Consider the following 23,021-nt stretch of genomic DNA (forward strand, 5'->3'; position numbering starts at 1 on the left):
ACTTAATCAAAGTTCAATCTAATGGACACATTTTCACTATGTAATTATATATTGAAGCATTCCTAATTATGAATACAGTATTGGCCATTGTGATGGCTAAAAATACTTCTCAGGAATGTAGTCTATTCATAACATTAAGTAACTTCATATAGTATAAGTGTCTCCTCAATCACAGTCCTACATTTGTACTATTTAACAAAAAAAGGAAATTAAATTACATCGTGATGGTTTATGTTTCAAGATCATTCATATTATAATGTATATATTCAGTTGTGGCATTTATTTATACCAAGGTCATCCCATAATCTAATGTTTTTGGGCATGAATTAAGAAAATATATCCAATTGCAATCCACCCAATGAGAAACTTTATTACGATTTTATCCAGTATAGTGGAGCAGCGTATACACTCATCTCACAAACACAATATTTGTAGCGCAGAGCTTGGGAACAAAATTTAAAAAAGAAAGAAATCCGTAAGCTAAATAAGACAGCCCTAAAGGTCGACGATGGAATATATGTGGGTCTCTAACTTGCCAATCATTTTTTCGTTGTATCCAATTGGCCCTCCCTCTCATATTATCATTCCATCTTCCACTAGTCTAGGCTGTTTGGCTTTCCGCTGTCTTCATCCGCCAGTCAATATAGATCCCGCGAATTGATACTCCGATGCTTTTGCGTCGTGTTTACAGCCATAAAACAGTGACATTTTGCATTTTGAACAAAATCAACGCGTCTTTACACAGGTTCTCGAAACCTGCTTCGTTTTAACCAAGATTGGACATCGCTGATGTTTCAGCGTCCATGTCCCCCCGTAGGCTGTGCTGCGGAGTGATATTCACTTCATTGGAACCGACAATGTGGAGGCTGTTAAAATGTCTACTTGGAAAATGAAATGGTTACATTTGCTCTTACAATAAGGAAACGGAGCCGTTTAAGAGTTATGGTTCGTGTTAAAAACGTGTTTTTAGTTTCGTGACGAAGACGTCAACCAGACGAGGCGACGGAGGAGTGGTTCATATTGTCTTTCTTCATTTTCATCAAGCCCACAGTCCGGACCACGGGGGGAAGGATCCTATCCCTAACTTTGTTTTTCTCTCTACTGCGGCCGTCGATTTCTCCCTGTTGGATGCCATATAACTGTCCAGGTAAATACATCGACACATACACATTCACAACAAACATATGCACGTCAAACAGTAGTCGTGTGTCACGTTGTTACCGGAGTAATAATCAAGTTTTAAGCGCATCGTTAAGTTGTAACCGAGTGGCACAGCCAGGAAGAGCGGGGTCTTGGATTTTCGTCCCTCCGGCCTTAGTGAGCTGTTATTACTATAACGAGTATTAGCCTGTGTGTGTGATGGATTTCTTTGTTCACTTCAGTGGGTCATAATGTTACAGCACTTTAGCATATTGCTTCACCGAGTTAGCTAGCCCCCCTATGATTTTACTGTGTTTGGTACCCGTATGTCGGTTTTCTAGAAACAAACGCACGAGCGTTAGCCGTTAAAGTAGACGTTGGTCGGTTTAAGCTAACGGTACAACATTCCTGGTTGAAGCTAAAATGGCTATCTCTTCCACCTGGTATCAAGATGTGTGCCTGTTTCAAAAGTATAGCACTGTAATCATAAACGTACAACACTAAATTGTGGAATTAAAATACAATTTTTGTTGAAAGTATAACTATTATTTTTTACCACCACCCTCCAAACAAACCACCATTATAACAAGCAACCAGAATGAGGCTTTATACTTTTTTATTTTATCTTGAGTAATACAAAACACGTTTCGGTCAGTTATTTCAGGGCACTTTTGACGTTTATACTAATTTTGTTGCGTTTTGACCGTTTTACTGAAACTTTGGTGGCCCGAGTCTTTGTGTTCATTAGTGCCCCATTCTCCTGCTCGACGTGAGGAGCAGGCAACAGGTTTTCAAGGCCCTTTTTAAACGTCCCGCAGGGTTTTAAACCCTACACTGAGCCATGCAACAATATGTTGTAGATAGCAGACCATCTTTTATTTGTCGCCAGGTATGAGGTGTTGTGTGGGTATTTGTGCCTTAAACTTTTCTCCAAATGGGAAGGCCGGAGGTGGGGGTGCTCAAGACAAGCGTATGCAACTTCCATTTGTTAGGAGGGGCTAAACACTTATCCCCCATTTTGACCTCAGCTCAGTGAGAGGCAGAAACGACTAGATTAAGTGGTGCTGAAGTTTTTTGGCTTATTGTCTGGTGTAAAAACACATTTTTCGGTAGTCACTCTTTAAAACATTGGTTATTTGCAACATTAATTACATTGCTTTGTTCTTGTGTTTCCCCCAGTTAATCTGGTGGTTGCATCCTTTAATGCCTTCAGAATCCCATGCAGATGTAGTTTCAACAAATGGTTGACTTTTGGTGTTGTCACGGTATTACTCTCTGTAAACAAAGTTGTGGCATTACTGACTATGCTTACAACATTGAAGTTGGATACACTTTAATGTGATGGGTAAGTAGTTGCTATGAACAGCTCAAATTACTGAAACTAATCACCTTTTCTGTTTCCAGTTGTGCTATTTTAGACTAAAAGTGAATCTTTAGTCATGCAGTGAAAACGATACTGAGTTATTCAAGTGTTAGAAGTGAAATTGTCTCCGATTACAACTGACTTTAGGTCATGACTCAAAAAATCTTAATCTCCCACTTTGTTTTTACAATAATTACTGCTTGTAGGTGTATTTGTTATTTTGGCTTTTGTTCCCTTTCTTTCTTGAAGTCACTTAAAACGTTTTAGTATATTTAGATATAAACACTGTAAAATTACAAAGCAAAAATAATTGCAACAAACCTGCATTAGCTTAAAGTATCAGTGGCCAACATTAACTGAGATAAACTTTATTGTATTTTTGCTTGACAGCTTCAGAGACTGTGCAGCCACAAAAGTGAACTCTGAATTGAATCAACACCTCTAAGTACAAACAAAATCACAACATTATGATTTCCCACAGCTGGTATTTACTGCAGAGCTTTTGTTTTGCAAATTGTCTCTGCTGGTTTGCCCACCTCATGCAGAAATGAAAGCAACTAATTTAGATGTTTTACACAAATGGGCAGAATTGGCTGTTGATACAGGTTGTTTATACAGCACATATCCTATGTGAGTCTTTGGTTGTGTATTAGCTTACTCGGTGTTTCAAAAGAAGTGTTAGAACAGTTTGGTTTTTGATGTAAGTGAAGTCCAGGGCCTGACTAACATCGAGTGCAGTGTGGCTTGTGGCTGAACCATGTTCACCTATCTGTGGTCTGCAGGGAAATTCTAGTATTGACTTGTCAGTACTTCTTCAGTAGATTGATGGTCCAGGGTAACATGCTAATATGAACTATATTTTACATTGTAGGCATGTTTACTGAAGGCTGAACAATGTTTATTTATTTTGTTATGTATGTCAGCCCTCCCATAATGTAATTTAAGTGATATTTCCTTTCGACCAGAGTAAATGCTTTTGAGTCATCGGCCTGAATCATCATCCTCTTTGTAATGGTGGGGGAAATATAACCAATATTACAATGACATTGGTATGCAAGTCTAGACATTTTTTTGAGTTGTAATTAATGTTATCTAAAGTAAGATTAGTTGTGACAACATTGTATTTACCAGGGTTCTATTTTTGAGATATGGGAACACAACAGCACCACTATACAACACTTTAAAATGTAAAAGGCAAGAACTCAGGCACTCAGACATGTTAAAACAAGTCTCCAGTTTAACTATATTTTCTGAACCACTTACTTTTAAGTGAAAAGGAAGACACCTCTAATGTCCAGTTGCCCATGGCATTATGTAACCACCTCTATCATTAACACAGGAACAAAACAATGAAAACAAGACCCAATTTGTAAAACAAATGGAAACATATCAGCAAGTATTTCAGTCTCTTATACCTTTAGTGGATTGTTCCAGGTAAGTGGAAAAACAGTGAATCCATCAAACTGCTTGGATATACAGCCACATTTATTTCCAAATCTATATCCCCCTTCCTTTTTTTTAGATTATATTTTGGAGAAAGCTTCAGTAGTCACAATATTGTGGTAATACTTGACTTTGGTAATATCTAGCTTTACTTCTGCAGGAATATAAATCATCTTACCGACAGGGAAAAATATACTAATATTCTCCTTCGGTCTGCTTGTAGTTGCTTGCTGAGACTGAAACGGCCAAGTGAACAGCGGCAGAGAATGGCTGCAGTGGAAACAGACAAGGAGCTCAACGACTTGCTGGATTTTAGCGCGGTAAGATCTATCTGAAGATTGCTTGACTTAAATGTGCATCCTTTACAGTTTATTCTCTGCTTAAAGACACACTACTTTAAATGTAGTATGTTGATATGTGACTGAGTGTCAGGAACTCAATAAATGGGCCGGTTGGTCACTGTTTGAAGCTTGGCAGTGTATATGTTACTCATCTTTTTTTTAACAAGACTGTTGTTTTTGTGTCACTTACATGTTAGCAGTCACTCAAAGCTGGAATGTGTAGATATATTCATGACCATTGTAGCTGGATGACAAGGATAGGGTCATTTGAATTAGCACCTAATCAACCTTTTGCACATGTGGAGAGGAAACAACTCAGCAAAGTCATAGATGGACTACAGCTTACAGTTTAATGTCTCTCTTTTCAGATGTTTGAGCCTCCAGTATCAAACGGGAAGAACCGTCCAACTACTCTCGCCAGCAGTCAGTTTGGAGGTTCAGGTAAGAAAACATGATTATTTCCTTGTTTTCGTTCATTTTTCTTTCTGATTTACTTTATTTGTTTGCCTCCCAAATAAATGAAATGGTCTATTCTTCTGGATTTTCTTCTCTTGATTAAAAAAAGAAAGAAATGTCAGTAAATGTTATGACAGACAAGTAGAAATAAGACAAAATGCTTTATTGTATTTTCATGTTAAACACATTGAAATGTAGTATTATATTTTCTTTCTTTCTCTTAATTTCTCTCATTAAATGCTTGAGATGTTTCTTATTGTTTCTGTAGTACAACTATTGTAATTTCACTTCTCCCTCCCACATTCATTCATGGTGTTTTGAATGGTAATAGAAAAGGAGATAGTTCCTGTTCTCCACTTCTTGAAATCTGTTTGAGATCACAGATTATTGGAAGCAACCACAGGAAAGATTGCCAGGTTATTTTATGTTATGTCGATCAGGCGTCATCTCCTCAACACTTCCTCATCCTCGCCTTGCAGGTGTCCCTTCCCTCACCTTCTCAGCTGTTGCCATTCAATCACTTAATGACAAAGGCAGAGGGTGGGGGTTGATAGGAATAGCCCAATTAATCTCCTCTGCTAATTCCGTGACTAAAGTGTTTCCCTGATCCTGCAATCTTTCACCCTATTTCTTTCTTTTCACACAACTTATTTTTACCTACAGCCATTATCCATACATATAATCAGCCTAGACCTTAAGTCAGCTTCGAGACATTCACAGCATTTTACTTTTTTGTATTGCTCTCATACACAATAAGGGGTTTGATAAAAAAAGGCCTACCTTTCCATCTTAATTCCCACTGTAGCAGATCCACTTGCCCTACATGAAACTTTCTGTTATCTTCGAATCTCTGGAAGTGCAGTAGGTCTTACGGCTGGCAAAACAAATGAAACCGGATATTGAAGCTGAGATGAAAGACAAGACAAGCAGAGGCTGGGAGGGGTAAAGGGGGCTCTGTTTCTTCTATTCACTTGAGGGCCACTTACATGTTCCTTTTGTTTTTTAGCAAGGTGTGTGCTTACAAAAGAGAGCTGTGATGTTATCAACCCAACGGCTGCTCGTGGCATTCTCCCTCTGCCTTATAAATGTAATCCACACAAAATATATCCTTTTAGTATCAAACATTCACCATTGTTAGGTTTTGGTAAAAAAATGTAGTTTGCACCTACTGTGGTCCGCTAAGATATATGTCATTTACAGAGGATTTGCATAGAGACAAGTTCACGGCATTAAACAAGTTCTATAGAAGGACCATGGAAACGTTAGCGACCCTCTATAGCTTACAATATTAGCCAAAAAGCAATTAGCTTATCACAAAGATCTGAAGCAGGGTTAACGGCTAGCTTGGCTATTTCCCCCCCAAAAAGTAAAAAATTACGCCAACATGTCTATAGATTACTTGTTCAATTTAGTGTTATCCTGTTTAAGCTCTTTACAAAACAGGAGCTTTGGCACAGGGAAAGGTCAGCGCACTGCTGCGGGATATTCGCGTCGCATAATTGGCAAAAATAATAAATGAAAGGAAAATGCACCTCGGTGTACAATCCATGCCTGTCTATAAGTATTACAGTAGGTTTCTTCTGGTTACTCAAACATGTGCTATCATATCATTAGTTTCAAAGAACCTGACTTGGTCAAACTGTATCCCTGTTTTTTTCTGTGGAGCAGCTGCCACGTGTTTTCCTTAAAGAGTCTGTTAGATGCCTTTTTCCACCAGTATGGTTTAGGTTTGGGATATGTTGAGGTTTAACATGTGTGGCTATGAGGAACCTCCCTTTCTGAGCCTCAGTGATAATATCTCTGCACTGCTCCCTGCTCAATCCCTTTCACTTGTAAGTTAAAGTCAATTCAGCGCACTTTCATTTTTTGCTCTCTGGAAACTGAGAATCCTTCAATGTATTTTTAAACCTAGGTATGGGCTCAAATGCAGAAGGGGAAGAGTTTAGAATTTGCATGAAATGTTCCAACAGATGTGTTGGTGAAGAACAAGAACTGATGGATGTTTCATTCATAAGTAGATTTGCAATTGGAACTTCTTGCACATATGACCATTGAAATGTATATCATTTCATAGTGTGTCAGAATTAGGACTTATAAGAAATATAAATTTCATTTATACATTTCAATTGAGTTAATGCACACAGTTTGAGAAGTCTCTGGTGACTCACAGGTTAAAAAAGCTAGGCCTGTGTTATTGTACATTGTTCAGTATTTCGTTAACATTGTTCACTCTCTTGAGATTTGACCTGACATCATGCTTTGTGTCTGCGTGACTCACTTTGCCAAGGGAAGGAAGAAGGTGTAGACAAAACGGCACACTCAGTTATAGGTGCCTGGGGCAGTGTTCGTTAAAAAGCCAAGACTTGTCTGCAAGTTTGGTCAATGTATGAGCTGGAGTTTTGCTCATGAAGCTTATGACTCAGGCTGGCAGTCTGTTTCCAGTATCTCTTCCTGTGTAATTATAGACTAGCCATGCTAAAAGGGGCGTTGCATGCTGGGAGGAGAAGTGCATTGGGGTTCACCAGAGAATTTGTCTGATGTTACTCACACTTTTCTATGGTTTTCTCTCTCCAGTCCTGGTAGGCTGTCTGAGTAGTGCACTACTCATGGTTTTCTCATTGTTCAGGGACTTATGGTGTCGCTAATGGAAATCATAAAATGTCACAGGAATCTCAGGGGGGGAAAAGCAACATGTTACAAACCGTAAAAAAATAAATATTAAAGCATAAATGAAACGGCATTTTTCTGAATCAAGGAAACTTTCCTAAAGAAAGTGGGGAACAGGAAACCAACGTATCCAACCCCAGTTGTGACAAAAATCATATTTAAAAAAACAAATGTCATCGTTGAAGCAAAAAGGGTAGATGTGTTCAAGCTTTTTTTTTTCTAGTCTTAGATTAGATTTGATTAAGACCCAAGATAGAGATGTTGATACTATTGGTAGTATAGTATTCGATCTTTAAGCAGAGTATGTAAACATATTTACCCATCCACACAGATTTAAAAGCAAGGCTCAAGAAAACCCCTTCCCTGCTTCTTTTTTTTGGGAAACCTTTATAACACATACTAAATTACCAAAACAAGTAAGCCATGGCCTTTTCATATATTTTCCCACATGAGTACTTTTATAGACACCTGTGTAAACCTAGCTGGTGTCCCCTGTATTGATCACGTGATACAGCTTAGCCACAGATAGCTACATTGCGTGGCTCTTTTCTTTAGATAACGGTTTCAATGGGGTCTTTAAAGTCACTAAAACAACAACGTTGTTAGGTCGGCAATGGAGGAGTGGTGTCACATTACATCTGGAGAATATTGTTTATTTGAACAGAATATTTATCATCACTGATGTAAACCTACACTATAGTTCTGCTAAGTTGATCCAGTTGTTATTTCTATGCTTTACTCCTTTTGTTGAAATAATAGACTTACTTATTAGTCATTATTCCATACAATTCGTTGCATTAAATGTAATCTCAAAACACTTGCTAATCCCTAATTTGATTACCTTGAAAAAGGTATTTCTATATGAGAGGGGATGTGTGTTATTTTTCTGCAAAGTGCAAAAAGCACCCTGCTATTTGTGGAATGAAAGGTGACAGTTCATGTTTCTTTTTCTAGTAGCCTTCCAATCCTCAGTTCTTCTAAAGAGGGTAAAAATAACACATGTTCGTGTCTGGCTAACTAGCTTCGTATTTGGTCCCTGACTGTTTGATATGCTACATGCTTCTGAATATTTGGTAATAATGTAGGTGAGGCAGACAAAACGCAGCCCCAAAACATTTGTTTTTTTGACACTGCGATTGGCTTACTTAAATTAAGTATTGAAATAAAACTGTCAGAAAAGTCAAATGCAGTCCTCGACTCAAAACTAAGGCTATGGTTCTGATGACTTACCAAGGAAGCAAATGGTTCATATATTTTCTTTATCATCGTTGATTGACGTGGAGAGTGACAGTCAGCCATAGAGAGGGGACAAGACATTGTCTCCTTCATCTCTTATTCTGCTGGTGTCGTGCGTATAGATCACAGTTGTCACGGCAATCTAGCAGCTCTCAGCGCTGTGGACCCATCAGTCTGTTCTACTGCTGATCCTGTCATGATTCTAGCCCGCTTCTACCCCCCTCCCCTCTCCCCTCTCCGCTTTTTAATTAGACAACAAAACAAAAATATGAATATTCATAGCGCTCAGCTTCATTAATATGCACAATTATGCAAATCAGTATGCAATTAAGCTTCAGCTTTCCCCCAGAGATGCTGTGTTGCAGTACGAGAGGAGATTGAGAGAAAGGGGACGGGCAGGAATTTCTGCTTCACCAAGCTTTAAAATCGCTCCTTTCAAACACATTCACCTCTCTGAAAGCTGGAGTGCACCGGTCAGGGATAATATGCGTTAACTATGTAAGATTGAGACCTTCAGCACTTCAGCGTGTGTCTCTGTTAGGGCGAAGGTGTAGGCCAAATGTGAGAGAATAGATGGGTAATGGATGACTGTTGCCATGGAAAATGTAAAGGATTGGAGTGGGAGAATGAAGAATGTTGAGGATGATTCTGGGTGCCTCATACTGGGTGTTAATTATTCAAACTTCCTACAGCTCATATCCACGCTATGTGACAGCACTGTCACTATGCTGTCTCTCTATGAGCTTGGAACTGAAGCTCTTCAATTGAGGTTACTTTGAGAAGCCTGAAAACAAACTTGTATCAAAGCAGGTCAACTTTATCATTCTCTTATGCAAAGCTTTAGTGTAAGTCCTTGTTACGAATGTGTCTGCCTTTTTGTGGTTAACAGGCCTAACCCAGTTCTTTGTTTTACAGGTATAGATGAGAGGAGTGGATCCGGTCCCTGGGGGCCCGGAGAACAGAACAGTCCATCTTTCAACCAAGGAAGGGTACGGTTTATCCTCACTTACTAGATAGAATCTGGTCTTGAAGACAACACAAGTTTGGGTGCTCATGTAACCTATACCGCTTTCACACACAAACCCAATGTATCAGATGGGATTTGACCACTGATACAGCCTCAGACCCTCGTAGTGAAATATTTAGATATCACCTGGTTCCACACCATTATTTTTATACACTAGACTGATTAAAAAAAGGCTCAGATTTGCCAAGTTTACTTACATTTGAGTTTGATTTCACTCTTAAGGAAACATTGGATTCATGATCCATGAACGTCAGCATAAACATACTCAGACTTGATGATAAAATAACAGTGAGTCACACATTACAAACCTTTATAAAGATTGTCTGTCAAGAGGAAGCCTTATGGATGGTTTGGATCCCACTGGGCTTGTATACAATGATTTATTTGTACACATGTATGCACATTATTAGAACATTTTGATAGACATTAAGTATAACTGTAGTTATCACAGGTTGAACAAATGGATATATGCGATCTTATAGTAGCTGCTGAAGAATCTTATAAACACCTTTTCATCCAAAAACCATAAACACACCTCGGAGCCAAGTTTGCTAATGTGAGCTGACCTATTCACATGAACACACACACGAGTTGAACTGCTTTGGTGTGAAAGGGGTACTAATAATGGGCTAAGTTCTTGTATTTTTTTGTATCACCCTAATTTCTGTCGTACTGTCTTTTTCCCTCAGGGTTATGGAGAACAAGGCCTCTACAGTGAGCAGGAGGGCATTGCGCCCGCCCCCATGTATGGATCAGGGATTGTTGGTAAGAAGCTTTGACTTAAACTAAGCAGTTGAAGCAAAGACACCTTTTACATTGCATATAGTTTTCTTATTAAAGAGATCATGGACATTTGGGGCCAGTGTTTTTGATATCAGGACTTAATGATAGAAGAACATGCAGACTGGAATGTGTAGAAGTTTAAATAAATGAACTGTGTGACTGAACCAACACAATGAGGTGTTTGTTGGAGAGAGCAGTCACTCATAGGTTAGACACCAATGTGCCACTTTAGGGCAAGCCATATTTATGCTTAGGTGGCAATGGATGAAGGGAGCAGGGTAATCAGGGAGGATGTGGAGGAGGGGATTTTTCATGTGTTGTTGTTGCAGTTTGTGTGTTCAGGGCAAGAGGGGGTGGTGGGGTGTAAAGGGCACCCATGCACAAACAAGGCTCTCCCTTGGGACTCCAGTAGCCTATAGCTCTCTTCTGTTTAACTGTCAGGGGAGGGGACAGAGGTTTGGCACAATTGCCCCTGAACCATTTATAATGGGCCAATTTGTTGTTGTTTTGCTGTCCACAGCCATAAATACCACACATTATCATATACACTCACACAGCAGATGGGAGGCACCCAAATGGAGAAAGGGGAACGTCCAGATTGTGATTTAATATTGACATAAAAGCCCAATTTTCACAATCATGACCTGGTTTTATATTCCTTTCCCCGAACAGGAAAGCCTGAGCGAGGACCTTACTCGTCATTTGCACCACAGGTAAATCAGTTAGGATCATCGCCCCTTCTCTCTTGATGCTCTTTTAGGAAAGAATTGTCTCTGCGACATATTTCCTACCATAAATCCATCTGAATTTACTGCCATCATTTATTACTTTTACGCTACATGAGCTTGTGTTTTTTTTACCATCTCTAGCCGGGCTTTATGCCCAGTGAAATGCCCATGCCCAGTCCTGATGCCCTCTCCCCGTCTGGCATGAAGTCCAACTCCCAGTTTTATTCCTCATATGAGGGAAGCAACTCTCGTAGGAGACCCTCACAGGAGCCCATTGGTAAGTTTGTGAAGCCTAGTATCTACAACAGTGTTCAATACAGTCATGGTAATACCTTACTTTGTTCTGATTTATATTTAAGACCATGTTTGTCATCACTTCTCTAGTTGCGGTTTGAAAAATAAATGTTCACTTCTGCTTGGTTAAAGAAAGTGAAATCCCTGAGTGCTCAATGAGGAAAGTCACTGAATAACATCAGTCGACATACCTTTTGATTAGGCCTTTATGAGTGGTCACAAGACAGATGGATAGATTCTGTTTGCATGACTGAATCCCTACATTGGTGGTTGTAAAATCTCTGCTGCAATAAGTTAAGATCTTTGTGCATGTGTGCATGCTTATGTGATTTCCCTCTGTCTTCTTCCCCTCAGGCACACAGCCAAAAAAGATCAGGAAGGTGCCCCCTGGCCTGCCCTCCTCGGTGAGTACTAGCATCCAGAAACGTTGGAGTCCTGAACTATATCTCAGCCCTTGCAGTCAGTCCATGGGAGCTCATGTTGTCATGTTTTACGCCCCCTTTTCACATTCCATTCTGCATCTTAAGCCTCTCCTTGGCTCGCAAAGTAGGAGAATAGCTGCAACACAGGACATCCAGCTCTTACAGCTGTGTATCTGCACCACCGAAGTAAAAAAAAAAAAAAAAAAAAAAAAAAAAATAATGGGTGGGGGAGTGAGGAGCCACTCATTTGCAGCTTGTATTTATAGTGTGTTGTATTTGTAGGCCCTTTGCGTTATGGCCACATTTCTTGGTCTCTGCCAAGCCAACCCGTTAGATCACTGAGGGGAATTCATGCCGGGGTTTGATGGCTCGTACTCCACCTCATTTTTTCCCTCTCCCTCTCGCTCTCTGGGCACCCTATTTCCTCCTCTTCTCTGTTTCTTCCTTTCCCCCTCCCCCTCCTCTCTTACCCCACAGCCCCCTCCCTCTCCTTCCCGCCGCCTCCCTCCCCTTTCTCTCTCTCCCTCCCCCATCCCTCTATCCCAGCTGCCAGTGGAGTTGGCTGCCATCCAGGATTCGGCAGATGGTTCAGTAATTAGGAGTGCATCTCTCCGTTCCCTCTTCTCCTCTCTTTTCCCTCTCCTTTTTCTCTGTTTAATCAAATTACAGAAGAAAACTTCAGTCCATTTGGATTTGAGTTCTGCAGACACAGTTTGATACTTGCTGTTCGTCTAGAATAATCTTGATTAAGAATGCTATGGTGGTTCAGAACATTGGCTTCTTAATACCCATTATACCATGTACTAAATCCGACTGCATCTCCCATTGTGTGATCACATCATCCTGGGTTAGAAAGTGTGCATTGTATATCTGTAATTATCTCAGTGTGTTTCTGTTTTAATAGGATCAAATGTGAAAAGGCCCTAAGAGATTGGAGACAGAGCCCAATAAAATCACTGACACAGCACATTCGATACATTATGCTCAGTCTGTGGTCTGCAGCCATGTTGCAATAGCCTGTTTATCCAATTAAGTAGTAAAACCTGATTGTAAAAATAGATTCCGGCCTAGTAAGGAACACATACTTTTAGGAGCTGTTTGATCAGGGATTTAATGCAAACATATTTTTTTATAATTTTGAAAACTTAACACCAGATACTATTTTCATAAGAAAACTAATCTGTGGTCTCCACCCTAAGCACAAGGAAGCTCCCACTGAACTTTGTTATGAGTATCTCAAAATAAATATGCCATATATAGTATCTACTGAACGGAAAGATTTATATACATTATATCGTTTGTATAAAGTGATTTATGACACAATTCAAAGCTCTGAACTAAAGAGTTACATTTTTCTCTACTGTTTATCCTTTGTAGGTTTATGCATCGGCCTCAGGAGAGGAGTTTACCAGGGACAACGCTGGCTACCCAGCCCCGAAGGCAGGAAATGTCTACCCACCACCATTCTACATGCAAGGTCAGTCTAAACAACATTTGCTTTGAGAGCCTCCTCTTGTTCATTGTTTGAGAAGTTAATTCCAACCTAGACACTTGTTGTCAATGGGGGTAAATGTATAGAAAATCTATAAAAATAATATTGACCTGGAATATTCCTTTTTAAAGCCGGTATGGTTGTAAAATTAGCCCCCCCGTAATATCCTTCTGGATGTTCGGGTGACCGTAGGTGCTGTAGCCGTATGCCAGTGAACACCGGGGGTGCCTGGGTGCTGAATAGTGCATCACAGTTGAATGAAGTCATCACAGTAATGTGACATGTCTCATATGTGGCCTTCATTGTCCTCTCCTCTCCTGTGGCTGGTTATCCCTCGCCCTTCTTGCCCCCCCCCCCTTTCCTCCACTGGATGCACCCCGACAGAAGGCCTTCACCCGCCCTCTGATCCATGGGGCACTGCCAGGTCGATGGTTCAGCCTGGATATACTACCATGCTGGGCAACCCCCCCCATCTGAGCCAGCATGCTCCCTTCACTGCCATCAACCCCCAAGACAGACTGGTAAGTTGTACCTTCATACTTTGGTTCATACTTTTAGTTTTTCTTTGAAGGCATTATGAGGTCTTTGACACGTGTTGACTAATGCATCATTGAGGGCTTCTGTCTGCTCGTGCTTTTAAATGATTGGGTGTCTTTGTTTTTCAGAAACGGCAGCCAATGCCCCTCTCTCCCCAGAACTACCCCATGCATGGCGGGGAGGTGAACGGGGCGCATCCTGCGGGCTTCCACTCAGGCCCCAGCAGCTTCGGAGTCCCCAGCCACACCCCCCCTATGGCTGACCCCATTATGGGTAAACCTTTATGTGTGAAAAGTGCTTCATGTTTTCCTCCAGTATTGTCACATTGCTTCATATTTGTTGAGCATAGGATCTCATTTCAATACTTTTTTCCTTCCCCAAAAGCAAATCGAGGAACAGTACCAGGAAGTTCAGGGGATGAGATTGGAAAAGCCCTAGCATCTGTAAGTTATAATAAAAGATGTACTCATGGGAAAGCCGTGTTTCTAGACCAAAATTCATGTAAAGGAATAAGTTGCCATGTTATTTAATTAGAAACAATTTCTTCCTCTTTCCAGATCTATCCCTCCGATCCTCACAGTAACACCTACCCTCCGTCTCCGTCCACTCCTGCTGGCTCTCCCCAGGCTGTCTCAGGTGAGGGAATATCGTCGAATATAGTCTTTTGTTCCCAGAGGTCTCAAAGTGAGCCGGCTGTTAGGTAGGTTTGTTGGTGCAACAAGGGGTCTTTCCTGTCATATAATGGAATTATATAATCTTTTAAAATACATTGTTGTCCCTCTGACTAAGCCTGAATGATTCTTAGTGACAAGTAGCTCCATCTATTGGGTTAGCGGTGCAAGTTATTTTTGTGTATTGAGGGATCCATACTTTCTAATGTGCAAACTTCCATCCTAATATTCATCGATAATGTCACACTTCAAATATATGATCCGGTCAGTTAATACTTTTAAGTACCAATTTAAAGTGAAAACATTTAAGATTTTTAAGAAAGGTCCTACCTACTCACATAAATCGTACCAATATTCAAAAATACGCGTTTTGTTGAAATGGGTAATTTATAAAATAGCAGACATAGTACATCTATCTGTTTATACTAAACATGTAACGCATGGTCCACCACCCAGCTTAACCGTCACTTGATCTTTATAACACACACACACACACACACACACACACACACACACACACACACACACACACACACACACACACACACACACACGCCATCCAAATATAACTATGGGGAACTAATGGGGAAAATACAGTAGAAAGCGGGTTGGGGTCACTTCCCCATTTGTCTGTGCACTGAGTCCAGGAGTGAGCTCATCACACACCTCGTACACCATGCTGCTGCTGGCACACGGTGAAGGAGAACAAAAGAGGGAGGAAGATGATGATCATGAACCAATAAAGAGAGGCCTTGTTTTAAAATAGTGGACTTGTTCAGTTTAAAGCAGGAGATCAGCTGATGCAGTACATGAGGGCAACTGAACTGAACCTTGTGATCTCTCTTCTAGGCTCTGCATCCCAGTGGACTCGGTCCTCTGGCCAGGCCACACCTTCACCCAACTTTGACAGTGGACTTCAGTCCATGGTGAGTCGGCATACGTTTGAGTTCATAAGCGTTTATGCCCAGAGGTACTGAATAGATGCAGAATGTAAATTAAAAAAACAAATGTTAATATCTATATATGAATGTACATCCTAAAACTATAAATGTATCTATTTGCACATATGCATTCATACTCGTTAAATAACATTTACAAATTAAATCATACAGTTATGTACTACTGAACAAGTGCAGAGTCACAATTACTGCAAAAACGTTAGTGCAAAAAACCCACCTTCATTCATTTACAAACACAACAACCCCTTTTTTTCACGTAAGAGATACAACAAAAGATGGTTGAAGTAAATGACAGAGGAAAACACAGGATGCTATACGGTTATGCTTGCATCACCTTCTGCCGTCTCAGTCTGCCTTATCCTTCATTCTCTAGCCCAATAAAATGGAGGACCGTCTGGACGAAGCCCTCAATGTTCTTCAGCGTCACGCCAGCGGACAAGGAGGGCCAGGCCTGGCTGAGATGCACAGTCTGCTGGCGTCAGGCTTAGGGTTACCTCCTGCCTTCACCAGCGCAGCACTCGGATTGGCCAGCCGCCTGCCTGGACTGGTGAGACAAACAAATAGCAGCCAAGGAAATCTGTGCGCCAGTGACTAAATGAAGTTTGATATGTCAAATGAAAGAAAAAGTAACAGTGAGAGCACTTTATAAACACGTCTTACATGATCATTTAAACACGGTTTCATTGTTGTCCTGAAGATGTCCAGCCTCCATGAGGACTCTGCTGGTCTGCCCTCTAGTGGAGGCCTGATGCACGGGGGTCACCACGGCCCCGCGTCAGGCCCGCCGGGCTCTCAGCCTGAAGGCTTCACCGGTGAGACTTTTGATGCTCTCTAATCTTTTGTTCACATTGATGTCACAGCGTGGGATAATACTTCCCACAATTGAATGTAATATTAACATTAACTGGTTTTATTCCTCTTATTCAGTATCTTTGTTATTGAATGCCTGTGCAGGCCTGTCCGGGAGCCTCAATCGCTCCAGTGGGTCTGATATAAAACGAGAGGACAAGGAGGACGATGAAAACTGCTCAATCACCGACAGGTCAGAGGACGAGAAAAAAGACGTGAAAGCCCGGCTTGGAACGAGGTGTCTAAAACCTTTTTTAGCACAAAGTTTATACTCTTCTATCACTGCATGAGATTTCATGGCAAAACATGCTGCTGTGGTTTAAGTATATAATATGTGTCTGGAAATGGTCTTATAACCTTTGAGATATGATTGTTTATAGTCAATCATTTCTCATACATGTATACTATAGGGCTCTATGAAATCACAACACGTAATAATTCACTTTTAATGGATTTGATTAGTAATTAGTAATTAATACTTTTGTTCTAAAGCTGGTATTACTGGATTTGTTAAAAGTGTCCTAATCTGTTATGTTGAGTGGGATGACCTTATTAGTTGGAGGACTGCATTACCAACATAACATCTCAGTTATTGTTCATGCAGTCGAGATCACAAATAGAAATCAACATCCATGAACAGTAATAGCTGGGTAACAATATCTCCTTTTCTAAATCTGACAACCTAACAGGGGTGTCAACATATGTATCAAATATAAAGGTCAATTACCAGAAATTAACATTAAATATTCTTATGTAGCAAAAGTAGAGACGAAGGATACTTTCATGACAATTATTAGAAGAAAATAAAAAAAGTCAGGTTTTGGAGTTCAATGAAGTGAAAGGCTTTAAACAAATGGGACCTTTAACTTGCAACTCAAAGCCAAATACCGCTACAGTAGCGGCTATACACCGCTACTGTAGCTACAGTAGCTACAGTAGCGGTGTTTGTCATTGAGTTGCTCTGAAATGGTATCCCTCTCCATCTGGTTTGGACATGACTAAGACCATAATCGGGAAGTTATTATCAGAAGTGATGAACTGTACCCATACTGTTGTTTTATTCCCTCCTCATCTGCCAATGGCGCTTCGCTAGTTTGGATGATGAGGAAGACGATGAAGATCTTCCAGTGGAGGTTAAGGCTGAGCGGGAGAAAGTGAGGAGGATGGCAAACAACACCCGTGAGCGGCTACGTGTGCGGGACATCAACGAGGCTTTTAAGGAGCTGGGACGCATGTGTCAGCTCCATATGAGCCACGAGAAACCGCAGACCAAATTGATCGTACTGCAACAGGCCGTTAACGTTATACTCAACCTGGAGCAGCAAGTCCGAGGTCAGTGGGTGTCCAGGGAGGAAGGGAGAGGAGGGGAAGGGCCTCTTTACAAACTGAAACTCCCACACGGCTTCACTTCCCAGCTAGTTATTTCAAATACTTTTCAAACTCATTCTGGTAATCCATTTGACTCCACTTGTTGTGGTTAACTCAATCAGCAATGTCACTTCTTTGCATTCGATCCTAAAAAGAAAGGATCAACAAAGTAAGGAAATGAAGCTGTGTGGTTGTTTTGAAGACATGCCCATTCTCCAGTTCATCCTCTAAGGTTTTCTGGCAACACATACAGCACTGCTCGATGTCCTGATGCAGTATGTGTTGTCTTATAATGGCCTGTCTGTTTCCCCTGTGAAGTGCTTAAGTGTCTCTCTGCTTCGCCCTGTATTAACATCTTTCTGTGTGCTTATTTGCTTTTTTCACTGATGCCTCATTAAGCTTTAAACTAAACTACAGAGTCATCTTCTTTAATTTAATTATTTCAGTGTTTCTTTTTATACATTTTTTCATAATGCCCCCGTCTGCTCCCCTTTGGTTGGCATGAAAGCAGGACTGTGGTGTGGTGTTAAACCGGCCTTCAGCTGTGTTGCAGTGTCTCTGTGCTGCATGTCCAGCCTTTCAAGCATTAACTCTTTAGTTTGCCACCCTGTTTTCGAGAGACAATCCTTTCCATTTCCCCATCCACTCCCTCGTCCTCTGTCATTTTCTTTTTACAGATATCAGCAGTGACCTCCTCTTCCTCACATTCAGATAAATACATCTACTGCTGATGTATTTAATGCCCTCAGTCTCTCCTCTTGGCTTTTCTCTGTGGCTCTTTCTATGTTGGCAGAGGGTGTTGCTTCCTCTCTCTCCCTTTCTCTCTCTCTCCTCATAACTTCTTTGTCATTCTGCTGGACAGTCACTATATCCCCTGAACTTCCACCCTGGACCCAAATGACCAAAATAAACTGTGGTTGGTTAGACTTCAGGACAGATTAGTTACACCTGGTATCGTGATTCCCAAATGATCGGTTACTCGTTAGAAATCATTTGGTTGTGACATCATTTGCGTGCTGTAGATCCACGGGAAGAATTATCCCTACCCTCCGTTCTCTCTACTGCAAAACAGCCCCTCCACTGGGATCTTCTTCAGCAACTACTCGTCTCAACGTATTGGGTGAAGAGGTTGACATATGGCATCAAATATAAACATGCATTTAAGATATAAAACGTTTCCTAATAACAGAATACATATTCTAAAGAAAGACAAATATAAAGCTTAAAGCTGCGTCATAGGTTGAAAACTGTATAAGTGTCGTTTTTGTGAGAACATGTAGTCCTGTAGTAAGAGCTGTGATTTGGGTTTGTTAACCGGCCCCTCCCATCCCCACTTCTCCTCCTGGCTGCAGCGTTGTCTCGGTGAACGATGAGAACCTGACTGCGGAGGAGAAGGAGGCGAGGGAGAAGGAGCGTCGCCACGCTAACAACACTAGGGAGAGGGTGCGCGTGCGCGACATTAACGAAGCCTTCAGAGAGCTGGGCAGGATGGTTTCGGTCCACACGCAGACCGACAAGGCCCAGACCAAGCTTATCATCCTGCAGCAGGCTGTGCAGGTCATTATGGGCCTGGAGAAGCAGGTTCGAGGTAGGTCAGCCGATACAGGAAGGTCTGATCCACACAGACGACAACCATCTCTGATTGTAGCTGGACTAGCTGCCAGTCATTGACCCGTAGGAAAATATCTTTGTTAAAGTTTATTCTCACTGACTGTGTGGCATTCCCTTTGCCGTTCTCTTTACTCTTAACTCTGAAAAAGGGAGAAGAAAGGGAGAATCTTTGAGGAAGTATATCCCTGCCCTCTGCCAAATGCCTGCGTCTGATTCTCATCTTACTTTTCATTTTCCTATCTTGCTTTTCTCCTTTTTGTTCCCCCGTGTCAACTTTTGACCTTTTTTGTTTGTTTAAAACTCTGCTTTAATCTCTTAAAAGATTTCTGAGGAAGCATAATGAGATGTTCACTAGAAGTCCCATACTTCCTCTTCCTGTTTTTAATATAAGTGTTGCTCCTTTTTTTTCAAAGAGCGTAATTTGAACCCAAAGGCTGCCTGCCTCAAGAGGAGAGAGGAGGAAAAAGTTTCAGGCGTGGACCCCTCCATGCAGCTTGGTGGGGGTCATATGGGAGACGGACATATGTAATTCCTAGGTCAGTGCACAGAGCATCTAGAGTAGCATTTATGTTGCCTTCAAGATAATATCATTTTAAAATGTTTTGTTGTTGCAATATATTAATTTGTTTTTCTCCTTTCTCTTCCAGTTCCTGTTGATTGTGCAGCCCTTAGAACACGTGGCCTTAATCTATCATTGTCATGCATCTCAGTGTGTGTTAATCAACTTTTGGAAAGCACACACGCACACACACCTCATTACTGACAAAGCAGGTGGCCACATTCCTGACTATGAATTCAAAAGTAACAAGCACACTCTTACAGGAGGGAAATGTATTAATCTTAACACGACATCACTTTGAACCGAGGACACCGGTTTGGAGACAGTGGAAATTGGACATAAGGACTTTCTTATGATCATGTTTTTGTAAGACATTTTGAAATATTGCTTTACATGTTGGGAGCAAAACTTGTTTGGATCAAATGAAACTTTTTGGATCAACCGCTTCTGTGAGCAGAGTTAGGATTTGTATTGTTGGATGATTATTGGCATTCCCATCTGAAAAGCAGGTCTTACATTCTTCACCGGCAAAGAGGGACACCCGGGTTTAAATCTTATGATTCAACGAAACCTGTAGAAACGTGCCCAAGAGAGGCCTAATGCGTAGTGTATGATTAAGATAAAATGGCCATCAATATTATCTTGTCATGTGATGACTGAACTACGCAGGCAGGTTTGAAGACATCCAGCGAATAACCGGGCAATCAGAGGGCTGACGCATCCTTTTTTTATTTTTGGTATGCTGGTATATCTGGATGTTTTTTCTTTTTTCTTTCTTAGGCTCAAAAGAGTGCAATTTTTTGATTAATTTCAACTGTGGATCCCTGAGTTTTATCTCTTAAAGTCCTGTACATCTGTTACGGTCACTGCCATGCAAGTGGAGCAGAAAGACTGCCGGCGAGACACCGTCCACCGACTCAAACACGAGCAAAGACTCGAGATACAAATCCAGGAACGACAAAGGATGAATCCATTGTGCACAGCGGGTACAGATGTCCTCCTCCCGGCTCAGATCACAACCGTCAGGAAGTCAGTCATTCTCTGCCTGCCCCGGTCAATCACACCTGAAGACTCTGTTCCAGCATGGTGAACTTACTAAACTTAAGTCTAGGAGCAACTTTTATTATGGTAAATCACATGTTGCTTCAAGACGGAGATCATTGAGTATTGAAAGGGATCATGAGTGTTCCTGCTACCCTGTAGAGAATTTACTCACCATTTATGGAATTGTTTTGCTGTGTGTTGAGCATTTGGTGTTTTGTTTTTTCCCCTTTTTGAACAATTGCAAAGCCTGTTGTAAGGATCTTCCTTTTTTGTAGAACTGATTTATCATTGTTTTTTTATCGTTTTATTTTTTACTTTGTAAGATAGTTGTATGAGTTTTGTTTTTATCCTTTTGGAATGCTCTTTCTTTTTTTGTTTACATTGTTTAAATGTAAGACGACTCTCAATTTAGATTCCAGGAACAAAGTGAGGTGTTTTCTTTTGTGCCAGGTGCTTAGAAACGTTAGAAATGACAAACCTATCTGGCTGTAACATCACATGTTGTGATATTGCTCTCTTTAAAAAATGAAAAGAAAAAAAAAATGAATAGAAAAATGCATGTGTCAACACAACCCTGTCAGGCCAGTTGTAATTGGATTGTTCTGGTGTTTGCGACAGTTTTTCTTTAATGAAACAATATTTTCTTCAGCACACCCCCCTCTCCTCTCCCTGATGTCCAGCTCTCTGAAGAGCTTGTTGATAAGTTTGAGGAAGGGGCAGTAGGGGCGGTCTGCACAATCTGCAACATAATTCACTGTTTCATTATGAAATGAAGCATAAAATGAATCAAAAGGGTGGCCTTAGTCATTTTCCTGACTTTGGGAGTTTTGATAATGGTTACTCACCAGTGCCTGAATACTTCTCTGCTACATGGTGGATGACGTTGCATTTGAGGATTTATAGGTTGTACCTTTTTATAATACAGATGTATAAAAACATATATACTTCAGTTACATCTGACAGTGTCTCAGAACATCTAAATGAAGAAGCACACTAGTGGACGCTGACCGCCTCAGTGTCGCTATGTTATTAAACGTAAGATGACTAATAACATGGTCTTCAAATTAGACACTGAAAACTACTTAAAATGCTTCATCTTTTATGTACTGATTTTGTTAAATATAATTTTGTCCTTGACTGGCATGTGCATTGATATGTATGTACAGCTGTATGATATGTCAGCTTTATCATTGTAAGCTGATACTTATATGTAACAGTATTTGGTTTTTTGTACCTGTCATTTTATCACAAATCTTACCCCCACGGACTAGCCCCAAACATTATTTTCTTTGTCAGTTACTCTAACCTTTCTGAAGAAAAAATGTGGTGTTGTTGTGATATGAAAAATCTCTATTGAAGACTTGTACTTTTATTTCTTTACATGAAAGATAGGTCTGCAGTATCCGAGGATCAAAACATGCACCTGATATTCTTCGTTAACAGACCCTTTCTGTCCTCCACAACAGATGACCTGCTACAAATCTCTCTGTCTTCACTCATGTTTGGGGACAACATCTATGTAGGCTATGTCCTCAAAGTGCCTCCAGTTTCCTATTTTTTATATATAAAGTAGATATAGAGAACTGTTGTGTATATAACAGTAATGTAGCAATAAATGTGCCATTTTTAATAACAAATACCACGTTGATCCAATGTCTTTTTTTTTCATATTTTAAAAACACCTGAATGTTTTTTTCCTTTCTGCAATGGAACGAGGTAGTGGTCGATTCATTTAATATTCTATTTGTTAAATGAGTTTCACCCAACTACAACAGACGAAAAGGGTAAAGAGGAATAGATCAACAGGCCAGCAGTACTAGATTGATTTGTCTGCGGTGGGGCAGAAATGAGCTGCACCCAGCTGAATACACAGCCTTTTATTGTATTTGTCCAGAGCCTTAGAAAATGTTTCTATGCTGTAATACAAACTGATGTGTGCAGAAGTGGGAGAAGTACTCGGATGTTGTACTTTAGTAAAAGTGCAACTACCAGAGTATAGGAATACTTTCTTACAAGTAAAAGTCCTGCATT

The 23,021-nt window shown here is 40.6% G+C and overlaps 1 protein-coding gene across 5 annotated transcripts; it reads left to right on the plus strand.

Moving 5' to 3' along the window:
- The first annotated feature begins 692 nt into the window (after window positions 1-692).
- tcf3a (transcription factor 3a) lies at window positions 693-22,629 on the plus strand. Of its 5 annotated transcripts, none has more exons than XM_034137667.1 (20): window positions 693-1,147; window positions 4,170-4,266; window positions 4,656-4,728; window positions 9,562-9,635; window positions 10,363-10,438; window positions 11,129-11,169; window positions 11,326-11,461; window positions 11,833-11,882; window positions 13,278-13,377; window positions 13,780-13,913; window positions 14,058-14,202; window positions 14,314-14,372; window positions 14,487-14,565; window positions 15,450-15,526; window positions 15,933-16,106; window positions 16,257-16,371; window positions 16,487-16,601; window positions 17,502-17,740; window positions 19,801-19,923; window positions 20,035-22,629. In XM_034137667.1, the coding sequence occupies exons 2-19, from the start codon at window positions 4,213-4,215 to the stop codon at window positions 19,914-19,916; spliced, it is 1,857 nt and encodes a 618-aa protein (XP_033993558.1). In that variant the 5' UTR covers window positions 693-1,147; window positions 4,170-4,212; the 3' UTR covers window positions 19,917-19,923; window positions 20,035-22,629. The 5 variants fall into 5 exon arrangements, with proteins under 5 accessions (XP_033993558.1, XP_033993560.1, XP_033993556.1 ...); XM_034137669.1 differs by having other exon boundaries at window positions 698-1,147; window positions 13,777-13,913; window positions 16,514-16,601; XM_034137665.1 differs by having other exon boundaries at window positions 700-1,147; window positions 13,777-13,913.
- Window positions 22,630-23,021: the final 392 nt, after the last annotated feature.

The sequence above is a fragment of the Trematomus bernacchii genome, unplaced genomic scaffold (genome assembly GCF_902827165.1).
Source record: "Trematomus bernacchii unplaced genomic scaffold, fTreBer1.1, whole genome shotgun sequence".
Lineage (NCBI taxonomy): Eukaryota > Metazoa > Chordata > Actinopteri > Perciformes > Nototheniidae > Trematomus > Trematomus bernacchii.

Coding starts and splice junctions, on each gene's coding strand:
- tcf3a (XM_034137665.1), top strand. CDS start 4,213: ATGGCTGCAGTGGAAACAGACAAGGAGCTCAACGACTTGCTGGATTTT. Junction 13,914..14,057: donor TCAACCCCCAAGACAGACTG/GTAAGTTGTACC, acceptor TTTGTTTTTCAG/AAACGGCAGCCAATGCCCCT. Junction 17,741..19,800: donor CCTGGAGCAGCAAGTCCGAG/GTCAGTGGGTGT, acceptor TTTTTTTCAAAG/AGCGTAATTTGAACCCAAAG.